A 13904-nucleotide genomic window follows, 5' to 3' on the forward strand; every position below is an offset into this window, starting at 1 on the left:
CTCCAGCTCATTTTAAAGGTGGTAAAACTGAGGCACATTAAGTGACTTGTCCAGGGTCACACAATTAGTATCTAAGATTTAGTTTTATTTCAGATCTTTCTGACTATTGGTGCTCTACCCACTGCACCACCCAGCAACCCTAGCATTGTGGATTGATCACACAAGGAAAAAAGAAAGTTCCTTCCCTTAAGGAGTTTAGAATCTCATAGACAGAGGTTCCAAGTTGAGCAGACCTCAGGGGGGGTTGATGGATGTTCCAGGGTGATACAGCAAATAAGGCATAGTATTGAAATCAGAAAACTTAGAAGCACAACTGGAAGAGGAATAAAATCCATGGCTTCATCTCTGTACACAAATGTACAAAGTATGGGGATCTGGAAAGATGAATCAGTTTCTTTAAGGAGTCAACTTTGACTGCAATAAGCATCACTGAAACATAATGCAGTGAGACTCTTGATTGGAAAGTAGCTCTGAAAGCATATATCTTAGTTAAAAGGAATAAGATAGGCCAAGGGGTGGTGGTGGTGCAGGTAGAGTAGTGATACTGTTATGAGGATATACATGTGAAAAAATTCAGGAATCAGAGTGTAGGAGGGCATGGTGGAGAACATTTGGGCGAGGATCAATTTGGAGGCATGAGAGAATAGTAATTGAGAAACTTCAATTATCTGTTCATCTGTTTGAGCTATATATTTTAAAGTATTTGTTTATAGTCTGAATTTAATGACTATAATAAACATTTCCATATATGTGAGAGCTTAGTGTTTCAGTCAACAGATAGTGTTAAGATTAAAATTTTAGGGGAAACTGAGGCAAGGTAAAAATTAGTTTCTCTGCTAGAAGTATTATATTTTTAGAGGTTTATTAAGGATTAAGAATTTAAGAAAATCCAAGTAAGAAAGTATGTGCCTAGGTGGGCCGAGAGGCCCATTCAGTTTCACTTACATCATGAGAGACGCATCTGCCTGGAAGCAGAAACAGGAAAAACCCTCAGTAGGCTTTTACAACCAGTTAAATAGAAAATTTTGATCTCACCCCGGTGAGAATCTCAGTGAGATTACAAAGCACTCTGGGAAGTGGCCAAGGATTTCTGGGGATTAGAGTCCAGGGCTCAAATCTCCATTTTTACAATAGTCAACAAGTATTTAAGTACTCACTGTGTCAGGAATCATGACAAGTATTGGGGAAACAAAGGCAAAAAACAGCCCCCTACTTTCAAAGAGTTTACAGTATAATGGGGGAGACAGCATACAAACAACTGTGTAGAAACAGATATTATACAGGGTAAATTGGAAATAATACACAGGAAAGGTACTAATATTGCGGAGTTATCAGGAAAGACTTCTTGTAGAGGGTAGGATTTTACTTGGAACCTGAAGGAAACCTGGGGAAGTCAGGAGACACAGATGAAAGTATATAATAAATTCAACATTGCTTTCAGGCTGTCATACTTGTTTATTCTGGATTCTGTTCTTATTCATATTTTAAAAAATGCTTCGGTGCCCTTATTTTTTCCTTTTTTGGCAACACAAGTTAGTTTCCTTACCAAATAAAAAAAGAAAGGCATAATGTTTAAACAAATAAAAGTTTCCTACATATTCAACATGCCCCTCTCAATGTATGTCTCATTCTGTACCTTGAGTCCATCAAATTTTTTTAAAGGTGGTTAGCATGTTCTATCATAGGTCCTTTGCAGTTGTGATTGGTCATTGCATTTATCAGAGTTCTTAAGTCTTTCAAAGTTATTTTACTTTACAATGTTATTTCTATATAAACTTTATACTATATAGACTATTTTCTTGATTATGCAAGTCTTCCCAGACTTTTTGAAACTAGTCATTTCTTATGGCAAAATAATATTATATTACATTCTTAGGCTATAATTTATTCAACCATTCCCTTTTTGGTGGGCACCCCCTTTGTGGTTTTGCTATAGCAAACAGTTCTTTGCAAAAGGTGCTACTGTAAATTTTTTTACATATGATTCTTTTTCTTCTTTGAAGAATATGCACAGTTGCCTAGCATCATAGCCACATTAATCATGTAGATCTCCATATTAGTGTTTCTGTTTTCCCACAGCCCTGCACAATTATAATTTCCTTGTCTCCAATCTGAAAGATTTATGAGTTAGAATCTAAAAATTGTTTTAATATAGATTTCTGTAATTAATGATATGAAACATTTTTTCATATGTCTTTTAATAAAATAGATTTCTTTGGGAACTATTTGAAATTTTGCCCATTTATTTATTGGGGAATAACTGCTATTCTAGTATATTTGAATCAGTTTATCTTGACTATCAGTCCTTTGTCAGATACTTGCTGCAAAGTTGTTCTTTTTTCTCTTTCTAGTTAACTGTTTCCCTCCTGATTTTAACCTTTGATTTTGTTTGTGTGAAAAGTTTTAAATTTTATGTAATCAAGATCATCTTTTTTTTTCTTTTTTCATTCTCTCTCTCGTTTTGTCATGGGCAATCTTATCCTATCCATAGTTTTGAAAGGTATTATCTTCCCTGCTCCTCTGATTTGTTTATGATGTGAGCTTTTATATCTAGGTCATGTATCCATTTGGAGCATATTGTGGTATATGGTGTGAGATGTTGGTCTAAACCTAATTTCTGCCAGACTGCTTTCCAGTTTTCCCAGCAGTTTTAGTCAAATGGTGAGTCCTTACCCCCATAGTTGGGGTCTTTGGGTTTTTCAAACACTATGTTACTATGTTCATTTGCTTCTGTATGTTATGTGCCTACTCTTCTACTGATCAACTTTTCTATTTTTTAGCTATTACTAAATAGTTTTGTTGATTACTGCTTATGATACAGTTTGAGATCTGGTTGTTAGGTTCCCTTCTGCCCTTTTTAATTATTTCCCCAGAGATTCTTGACTTTTTGTTCTTTAATTTGAATTTTGTTATTATTTTTCTTGTTTTCAAAAGTAGTCTTTTGATAGTTTTATTGGTATGGCCCTGAATAAGAAAGGTAATTTTGGTAATATGGTCATTTCATTATGTTGACACCCACCCAACCCAACCATGATTAGTTAATATCTTTCCACTTATTTCTGTCTCACTTATTTCTGTCAATATTATTCTATAATTTATTCATATAGGTCCTCTGGGTATCTTAGTAGATGGACTCATATTTCATACATTTGATTGCTATTTTGAATAGAATTTATCTTCCTGATGAATTTTGTTGATGATAAATAGAAAGGCTGATGATTTATATAGATTTATTTTGTGCCTTGTCAAATAGCAGTGATAATAGACATCCTCACTTTACCTTTGGCTTTAATGGAAGGACCTCTAATTTTTCTTCATTACATAAAATTCTGGCTTTTGATTTTATAGGTATTATTTACCATATTTAGGAAAGATCCCTTTATTCCAATGGTTTTTAGTTTAGTTTTTTTTTTTGGCCAGAATTGGGTGTTATATTTTGTCAAAGGCTTTTTCTGCGTCTATATTGATTTAATAATTTAATTTTGCTTGTTTTTGCTATATAGTTTTATTATGTTTATCACTTGCTTAATATTAACTCATTCAACAAGTATTTATTGAAACCTACATTCTGCCAGCCAGTGACCTAGCCACTGGGGATAAAAATGTGAAGAAATAAACAATTCATACTCAAAAGGTGCTTAATTCTAATAACGGAACCTACCTAGCATTCTTAGTAGGAATACTCCCTGATTATAGTGTAATCTTTCGTTGCTACAGACTCTTTACTAATATTTTATTTAAAAAATTTGTGTCAGTGTCCAGTTAAGGATATTGGTCTATAGTTTTCCTAATTTGATTTATTTCTGGTTTAGGTATTAAGACCATATTTATATTGTAGAAAGAATTTGGTAGGACTCTTTTTCCTCTTTTTGAAAATAGCAATAATATGATTTTCTTTTAATTTTAATAGAGTTCACCAAAAAATCCTTGTGGTCTTGGATTTTATCTTTGGGGAGTTCATTTATGATTTGTTCAGTTTCTTTTTCTAGGGTTTGATTATTTAAATTGCCTTTCTTATTTTGTTAATCTAGGTAGTCTACATTTTTTTATAGAGATACTCATATGGTATATAATATGGGAAACTTTTCTATTTAAAAAAATTCTTATCTATTTTGTAATTTCTCCTTATTCGTTTTTGATACTTACAATTCAGTTTTTTCTCATTTGAAAAAAATCAAACCAGCTAATGGCTTATATTTTTTATTTTTTCAGAACATCTTATCTTATTTATAAATTCAATTTTTTCTTTGAATTTTGTTAATATCTTCTTTAATTTTCAGACTTTCTAGTTTCTAGAACACTATTTGTTCATATTCTTTGGAGAATGAGTTTTCATTTTATATCTGTTAATTATATATATCTTCGGTGCCAAACACAATGAAGTGGCTAAAAAGATTTTTTTCCCCTTTTGAATATTTCTCTTCTTATACTAGGTGCATTGATTTTGTTTGGGCAGAAACTTCAGATTCATAAAATCAAAGTTAAATAAATGTTTGACTGTTTTGTTTTTATCTTTTGTAATTGCCTCTACCTCTTGTTTTGTTAAGAATGCATTTACACATAGTTGTGAGAGATATCATATTTATAATATATAATAATATAATATTTAATTAGAGTTAAACAATTTTTTACCATCAAATTTATTTATCTGATCTTTTGTTCAATGAAGTGTTTTGGGAGGGAGAAGGAGGAACAGCATTTGTGGTACATTACTTAAGTTTTGGTATGTTTTCCATGTGTCATTTTCTTTAATTAAATTTTCTATATTTATTTGTTCTTTGACCCACCAGTTCTTTAGGAGCAAGTTATTTTGTCTCCAATCAAATTCTTTGAATTTTTAGGAAATAAATTTTTATTGGTCTTTCTCCCTTAAAGATTTCTTTAGGTTTCCTTAGTATCTTTCCCCTTTCCCTCCCAGAGAGCTATCCCATATAATGAATAGTATTTTTTAAAGACAATTAAATTAGTGTAAATGATCAATGTGTGGGAGAAAGTCTGAAAATTGGTGCAATGTATGCAGCACGTTTGGACTTACATCTGCAGAAGTGTGGGGTTTTAATATCTTCTTTCATTGCTCTTCTTTTGAGCCAAACCTCTTCTTTATAATTTTTCAAGTTACAGTCTGCTATAATGCATATTTTCAAGGCACAAATTTATTCCAATGAGATTGATATATCAAGGAACATTTTTAGCATAACTCAGATTTTGATTTGGCTTCTACATGATCTGTTCCATTAGAAAACTTAACCATTTCACAAGTAATTCACATTTACAACCCACTTCTACAAGCAAACTTCAAATCTTTGTCAAGGTAAAGTTCTAGTCATTGTATATTTTCTGGGAAAAGGAGAAGGTGTCTGTACTCTCCTTCATCCCTCCTCCCCTTTTATATCTCCCCATGGGCTGAGGCCTCTTAAGCCTAGAGAGATAGTCTTCCCAACTTGCTTCAGATTTGCCAGCTCAGCTCATGAGAAGTGGGAACTGGGAAAAGCAAGAGGAACAGCAGCTGCAGACCACAAATGCTGCCACTATTTATTGTAGTAATTATATATTTCTTAGCTATTTAACATTTATAGAACTGTGCTACTTTTTTTTTTTTAAACCCTTACCTTCCGTCTTGGAGTCAATACTGTGTATTGGCTCCAAGGCAGAAGAGTGGTAAGGGCTAGGCAATGGGGGTCAAGTGACTTGCTCAGGGTCACACAGCTAGGAAGTGGCTGAGGCCAGATTTGAACCTAGGACCTCCCATCTCTAGGCCTGGTTCTCAATCCACTGAGCTACTTTTTTTTTAATTTGATTCTTATATTTTTTTAATGTGCCACTGACCAAGTATTTTAAAACTGTGCCCTTAAGCATTTTTCTCATGGTTTCTATTGTAGTTTTGCACAGTGCTTTTTAGAAAGACGTGTCGAATTATAGCAGAACTGAACTGTGCTTTTGGTGGTTTTGTATGTGATTATTTCTATTTTGTTGTCAAATGTATATATTGTTTTCTTGTCTCTGCTTCACTCTGCATCATTTCCTGTAGATATTTATATTTCCATGCTTCTGCATTTGTTACAGTAATAATTTCTTATATAATAATGTCCCATTAAATTGATGAACCACAATTTGTTTATTCATTTCCCAAATTCATGAGTATCTTTTTGGTTTCCAATTCTTTGCTATCACCAAAAGTACTTTTATAAATATTTTGGTGTATATGGGACTTTATTCTTATCAGTAGCCTCCTTGGTACATAAACCTAGTAATAGAACCTATTGGTAAAAACATAGTGACATTTCAGCCTCTTTATTTGCATAGATCACGTCTCTCAATAGCGTACCAGGATGCCTGTCTTCAAATAAAACCTCTAACATTGACTGTTCTCATATTGTGTCAGTCTTGCTAATTTCTAAGATGTAAAGTTATTCCTCAGTATTGTTTTGGTTTGCATCGATTGTTAATAAGTTTTCATTTTTTGGACACTATTTGTTCATATTCTTTGGAGAATGAGTTTTCATTTTATATCTGTTAATTATTTATATATCTTCGGTGCCAAACACAACAAAGTTGCTAAAAAGATTTTTTTCCCCTTTTGAATATTTCCCTTCTTATACTAGGTGCATTGATTTTGTTTGGGCAGAAACTTTTCAGATTCATAAAATCAAAGTTAAATAAATGTTTGTTTTGTTTTTATCTTTTGTAATTGCCTCTACCTCTTGTTTTGTTAAGAATGCATCTACACATAGTTGTAAGAGGTATATTTCCTTCTCTTTAATATTTTTGCTGTCTCATTTGATCCATATAGTTTTAAGTATTGATATCAATACATTGTCTTGTTGTTCAGTCATATTCAACTCTTTGTGACCCTATTTGGGTTGTTGTTGTTTTTTTCCTCACTAAGACACTGGAGTGGTTTGACGTTTCTTTCCTCAGGTCATTTTACAGATGAGGAACTGAAGAAGCCCTTTTGGTTAAGCTCTAGCCCCTTATTGTATTGTTTTTAAATTATCTTGTTCCAAGTTTCTTATAAACAACATAATGTTGGATTCTGCTTTCTAAACCATTCTGCTACCCTCTTTCATTTTATTAGTGAGTTTATCTTTTTTCCCTTTACAATTATGATTGTTAATTACATATTTCCTTCTACTGTCTTATAGGTTTTTTGTTATTTTTCTAATTCTCTACATAGAAGAAAAGGGTATTAAAAATGATTGCATTATACTCATTATCTACATTTGGTAACAACCTGCTAATATTTTACTGCTATTCTCTTCTACTTGGAGTAGTTCCAAATCAAAGATTTTTACCCTTGCTTTCTCTTCTTCATCTCATGAAGTCATTTCTCATTCCAGCCTAATTTTCAAAAAGATTGTAATGCTTGCTTCATTTTCCCCTGGAAGTCCAATAGTTTGTAGGCTTCCTTGTGGTCATGTAAATTCCTGGGTTTGTCTTGAATTTCTCTGGTTCCATAATATTTTTACCATTATTTTCTCTGTTAACTTATTTCTCTAGTCTTGCCTCTTGACTTAGGACTTTGTGTCAGGGCTAGGTTCTGTGTAATGCTGTTAAGAAATGGTGGGGGCTGTTTGGTTTGTTTCTATTGTCTAGGTAAGTCCTAGACAATCTTTAAAAGACTGTGTTTCAGAAATGTCTTCAGATGTAGGTCTGAGATGGGGTGGTCTTAATTTTGGGTGCTTGTTGCCCTCCACATTTCAGCTCTATAGTTAGGTTTGTGAGACTTGGTTCTGGGCTAGAGCTACATAACTATAAGCTCCAGGAATAATTTGTTAGATCCCTGCCTTTGATCCCATCTCCCTGTTCTCAATGCACAGTTTCATTGTTTAGGCTTGTCTTGATTCCAGTGTTACACCCCCATCAAAAAGGTTTATATGAACTACATTTCCTGACTAGACTTTTCTTCTAGACTCTTCCTAGTGCCCCCCCAGATTTCTAGCCTTTTTTTTGTGTGGAACTCGTCTAATAAAATGCATTTTTGTGTAGTTTTTCATTTCTTGGTCATTTTCTAGGTTATGGTGCTATTTTTTCATATCTGTTGAGTAGTTTTGAGACCATCAAGCTGTTCTATTTCTAATCATCCTGCTGTCTTGAGGAAGTCCAGGTATAGCTTATATATAATAGTAAATAACTTCTTTTTTAAAAAATTGAGAGCCAATCCTTTTACCATGGAATTAAAAACAAAAGCAAAAACAAAAAAAAAAACAGAAAAACAGTTTAGCAAAATGAACACATTAACCAGCCCTAGAACATGGCTCATCATTTTCACATGGCATCCAGCCATCAACCCAGGTCATTTCACTGTCTGTCCATTAACACAAGAATGTATGAGCACTTATGTGCCAGGCACTTCAAATATGAATGTAAACAAAAAGGATAGTTCCTATCCTGAAGGAGCTTATATTTTAATAAGGGAAGTCGCCACATAGAAAGAACATAAAAATTTGAGAAGGAAGAAGAAGGTTGGGGCAGGGACATGATGGAGGAATCTGGTGAGAAGTGAAGAAATGGCTGGTCATTGGAAGTTATGGAAAAAGCCAGCAAATCCAAGAGAGATGCCTTGCAGGGCAGGCAAGCCTTCAGGGTGAAGTGATCTTCTAGGATTATGAGTTTTATGGGATTTGATAGAGAAATCCAGATTGCTGCCCTGTGAGAAAAGGAGAATTTACATCCCTATGCCTTCCCTGACTCTGTCCCTATCCTTATCTTCCCCCCCCCCCCTTCCTAACTCCCTTTCCTAATTACCTCTTCCCAGCAATGATTTATTCTTCTATCAGAATGCAAGTTTCCTGAAGGCAGAAACTCTTTAAATCTTTGTATCCCCAAAGTACATTGCCTGATGTTTGGGAAAGCACTTAATAAATGCTTTTTCATTCATTTGCATTAAGCCTTGATTAAATGGAAACCTTAGAAGAGAGATAAAGAATTCAAGAGCAGAAACAATAGGGAGTTGTCTAATAAGAGTGATATAGACAACCATTTTAGATTTTTTAAAGTATATACATTCTACCAGCCTCACTTCCTGGATTAGAACTTCATGGTAAAGCTGAGCTTTTTGGACTTCTAGCTTCCCTTATAATTTATCAGATTCAAATATGTTATATGTCTTTAAATACTGAAAGAATGAACAGATTTGATTATTGAACCACCTGCAGTGATCTTTGCAATTTTATGGGAGTAGAAGAGAAATTTTAGGACTAGAGAATAAAATAATAAATTTAAAGCTAGAAGAGAGCATTGAGGTCATTTGGTGTTGGCTTTCATTTAACTTAAGCCCTTGGTTAAGTGATCTGTCCAAGGTACTATGAAGTGGAAACAAGATTTGGAGCATGCTCCTCATTTTTTTAAATATACTATATAAATCCAGTGTTTGCATTGTCTTATGCTATTGCCATCTCACTTAAATCCAAATAGGTGGAGGGAAACTAGGTGACAGTGGATAGAGAGCCAGGTCTAGAGAGACATAGGAAGTCCTAGGTTTAAATTGGACTTCAGATACTTCCTAACTGTGTACCTCTGGACTAGTCATTTAACCCCTATTGACACTCTTGTGCCTTGAAACCAATATACAGTATTGATACAAAGATGTTAAGGGTTTAAGAAAGAAAACAGGAAGGGAATGGCCTCTTCAAGCTTTATATGGCAATGCACTTGGTTTGAATTCTTGGCAATTTCTTAGAATATGTTATTAAAGAGATGGTTAGAGAACATCTAGAAAAGGTTGTAGTGATTATAGAAAGCACAGAATCAGTAATGAAAGGTCTTGCTATAGTTTCTTTTTAGACAAAGCTACTAGACTGATAGCTAAAGGAATGTGATGAACTTGGCATTAGTACAATTCTTCCTAACTCCTGAATTCATGCTCCATTCACTGGGCAAACTAGCTGCCATAAAGCTAGGAGGAATAACCAAGTGACACTTAAAAGTAGTTAAAAAAAAAAAGATCTTGATGGACTAGCCTCCACAGCATTGCATTGAATCAGTTAAAAAGCAGTTTAATAGACAGAACTTAAAATCCAGAATTCATTTAAGTGATAAGAGCATATATATTGGTTTGAATGGATTACAAAGCCTGCAGCACACTTAAAATTTATTGTAGGAAAATAGCTCTTCAGGGGAGCAGAGTAAGAACAATTCAGGTAGTTTCTCAAGAATGCAGTATGGGATTCTAGGATATCCATAAATTTCCTCCCAACAATATGATTTGGCAAGACCTTTCTGTGACACAGCTTTGATTTCACTGCTTCTCATTTGCTATTTATACTTCCATCTTCCCTAACTTTTGCCATAAAGTGGCATTCAGAAATATTTATACCAAATCAAGGAAAAAATCTTGTGGAAGGTGAGAAAAGGGGGATTCAATCTAGGCAAACCTTTAGTCATCTAAAAGTGAAGATGATTTTAAAAGATGAAGAGAGTTTATGCCTCAAGAACCAGAAAGGCTGATAAATGCATTGCAGCTCAAAAAAGAAAACAGAAAGATCTGTCAAAAGTTATATTCAGTACATTTTCTTTTTATTTGTTTTCTAACCTCCAATAATTTCAAAAATTACTTGTTTTCTGAATCTCCTTGACTCCAAAATAGATACAAAGTCTAGAAAACAATTTTTTCTTGTTACATTGTTAATGGTCTCTTTAATTTAGGGTTTGGTTTTTTTTTTTTTTTGGTGGGGGACATCTCCTGTTCAATATTAGTTAAAAGACACCATATTTTTAACACAATATTTTTAGCAACAAAAATTAGAAACACTTAAAAGTAAATTCAGTTAGTAAATGTTACCATTAGAATCATAAGGTGTAGAGTTGGAAGGGACTATTGAAATTAATTAATCCAAGTTATTCATTTTTACACATGAAGAAAATAAGGTACAGAGAAGTTAAGGGAGTTTATGACTTTGAATAAACTATATTGTTAAAGTTTTCAAACATGATAACTTTATGGACATAAACAATTTAGAATATATTTTGTATTCTTAAACTTTGCAAAATTATTTTATATTTATTAAATTTGTTTTCTCAAATTTTCTTCCCATATATAAGAACTTCATCATTTCTGATAAATTTTGTATTTCCATCTAAAAAAATACACGCACCTTACATTTTGGGAGTTTGACTTGTACTCTAATCTGTATTAGAGATCTTCAGGAATGGAAATATTCTCAGATTTAGATCAATAGCTTATTTGTAACTCAGAGTCTTAAAAATTGACTGGGAAACTGGAAGGCTGTGCCCAGTCATGTAGGCAATATAGGTCAGAAGCAAGACCTGAATCCCTGATCTTTTTTTATTTTTTAACTCTTCTGTCTTAGATTCAATGCTAAGTAAGAACTAGGCAATTGGGGTTAAGTAATTTGTCCATGGTCACACACCTAGGAGGTATCTGGGGTTACATTTGAACCCATGTCTTTTCACTCCAGGCCTGGCTCTCTATTCACTGAACTACCTAACTGCCCCAGAATCCTTAGTCTTCCTGACATCAAAGATAGCCATCTGGACCATGTTGCCATAGTTCTATCATTGCAAGTCTGTAAATGACCAGTACACATTGAGTAGTATAGACAATAAGCATTATTATAATTCAAAGGAGGAAAGGCTCATAATATGTATGACAGTGTCATATAGTTTTGGATTTAAGAAGTCCTGTATTCAAATTCTGTTGTAACACTAGTTGTGTAACCATGATCCTTAAACTATTTTACCCTTAGGCTCTTAAGATATAAAATGAGAATAATAATAATAATAACTGTAATTTGTAACCCCATAAGGTAAATATGAGGAAAAAATGAGATTGTATAAATGACTGTAAATTGAAAAAACCCTCAAACATTGGCCATTATTAGTGTTCAGAGAGGAAGTTTCCAGAAAAAGAAAAGTCTTTATGGAGAAAATTGAAGCTGAACTACCCTTTGAAGGGTAGAGAGGACAAGACATAATCAGGAAAATATATATGGATGAAAGGGGGTTAGAGGTGTTCAGAGTATCATAAAAGAGACCTACTTGGCAAGAACATATGAGAGCAATGGGAAGTAGCCCAAAAAGTCAGATTATTTAAAGCCCAGATAGTATCATTTGTGAGATTTTAGAAGAAGGAATTATTTAATATGATGCTAAAAATGTTTTCTATCAATTTGGAAGACATTGGGAAGCAATTAGAAGTTTCCAAAGCAGGAAATTAGGAATTAGAGGAATATGATAAATGCAGATATTAGAAGGATTTTGAACAGCATTCATGTGCAGGATGGAGGAGAGCCTAGAAGAGGCAAGAAGATTAATTAGGAGTCTTTTCTAATAGTTTTATCTTGAAAAAATAAGGACCTGAGCTAAATTGATTGCAGTACTCTACCCTTAAGATTCATGGCTTTGTTAGGAAATTTTAAAATTTCTCTTGTTTTGGAACCAAACCTTCATACCATTCCCCAGCCACTCTCCCCTATCACTCCCTACCTTTTCAAGCTTCCTTTGGCATGTTGTCATCCGTATTTAGAATGTAAGCCACTAGAGGGCAGGACTCATATTTCTTCGATTTTCTTATATTTGTACCACATGCTAAGAAAGGCATTAAGAACAAAAACTTGATAGGATGATGAGCTTGAATGTGTAGACAAGGAAGAGAAAAAGAGTCAGTTCAACCTAAAGTTCCTAGGTTATATCATGAGAATGATAATAGAAATAATGATACTGTCCTATATTTGTGTAATATTTTATAGTTTTCTTAATGCTTTTATATATGTTCCATTTTTTAATGCTTACTATAAAAGTTATCTTCTACCATTCTCCAAAGTACATATTCTTTCTATAATATTCCTGACAAGTGGTTGTCTAAGACAGTCTCCTTTTAAATCATTTTCAGTGATAGATAGGGTACTGTTTGACAAGACAGACTATAGAACTGTTTCCTATTTAGATCAGCTTTTCTTGAACTTTATGGTGGAATATGGCACCTGACTAGACTATGATTCTAGATTGATATAACTTATTCGAAATACATAAGAGAGGAAAAAAGGTGACTTATTTTGTAACTCATGTAAATTATAGGATTTAAATCATAGTATATTTTGTTAAACATTTCTCTGTTCTTAAGAAAATTCTTTCCAAATGCTTTGTTTAATCTTAATTATATACAAAGTAATGTAAGCTAATTTTTTCTATGTATTTTCTTTCCTTTCAAAGTACCTAAAGAATTGGTGGAGCTCCATTTGAAACTGATGAGGAAGATTGGTAAATCTGTAACAGCAGACAGATGGGAAAAATATTTGATCAAGGTAAATATTTTAAAAGTTACTATTAATGAGATACTACCTTTCTCAACCTAAACTTCATAACTGTATTTCACATAAAAGAAAAATTTGGAAAGCTATTCCTGCTTGAAGTAATAAAACAATTATACACATATAAAGTATGTGAGCATATACCAAAATTGTTGTTTGATATCTATAAGTAAATACTCAGTTTTTGTCAAGAGTTGATCTCTGCTCTTACTAAACAGTAGGAACTATTTAGTGACAACTCTAGATGCCAGAGAATTCTGAATACATAGTTGATTCTTGTTACTGAAAGTTTCTCAAAAGGTAAGCAATATATTTGTCCCAATCTTCATAAAATCAATTCCACAAAACCCTGTAAATCATCCCTAAGTCAACCAAATGTCAGAGTGTATGTAGGCAAATAGTTTGGGGAAATGGAGTTTCCAGCAGGTTCCTAGTCAGAAGGGATCTTATTCAAAGTGATTCAATTAATGAATCAGTTTAAATTTTATCTTTACCTTCCAGGATGGTTTTGGATTGACTTTTAAGCCTATATACTTTTCAAAATTTACGTCAAGGATTACAGAAGCCTTGAAAGCTATCTCCTCCACTCCCCTTTAAAAAAAAAAAAAACCCTGGCCGCAACATTATCTGTACCTG

The 13904-nt window shown here is 33.3% G+C and overlaps 1 protein-coding gene across 2 annotated transcripts in view; it reads left to right on the forward strand.

Moving 5' to 3' along the window:
* RSF1 (remodeling and spacing factor 1) overlaps window positions 1–13904 on the forward strand; it is a 136947-nt gene that overhangs the window by 51421 nt on the left and 71622 nt on the right. Inside the window, exons 1-2 of one of the 2 annotated variants that reach the window (XM_007490899.3) lie at window positions 2553–2661; window positions 13171–13262. In XM_007490899.3, coding sequence (XP_007490961.1) covers window positions 13206–13262 — 57 coding nt within the window. In that variant the 5' untranslated portion in view covers window positions 2553–2661; window positions 13171–13205. Of the gene's footprint in view, window positions 1–2552; window positions 2662–13170; window positions 13263–13904 lie in introns of those variants that run through there. The other variant, XM_007490898.3, reaches the window with a different exon arrangement.

Source organism: Monodelphis domestica, chromosome 4, assembly GCF_027887165.1.
Source record: "Monodelphis domestica isolate mMonDom1 chromosome 4, mMonDom1.pri, whole genome shotgun sequence".
In the NCBI taxonomy this organism is placed as follows: domain Eukaryota; kingdom Metazoa; phylum Chordata; class Mammalia; order Didelphimorphia; family Didelphidae; genus Monodelphis; species Monodelphis domestica.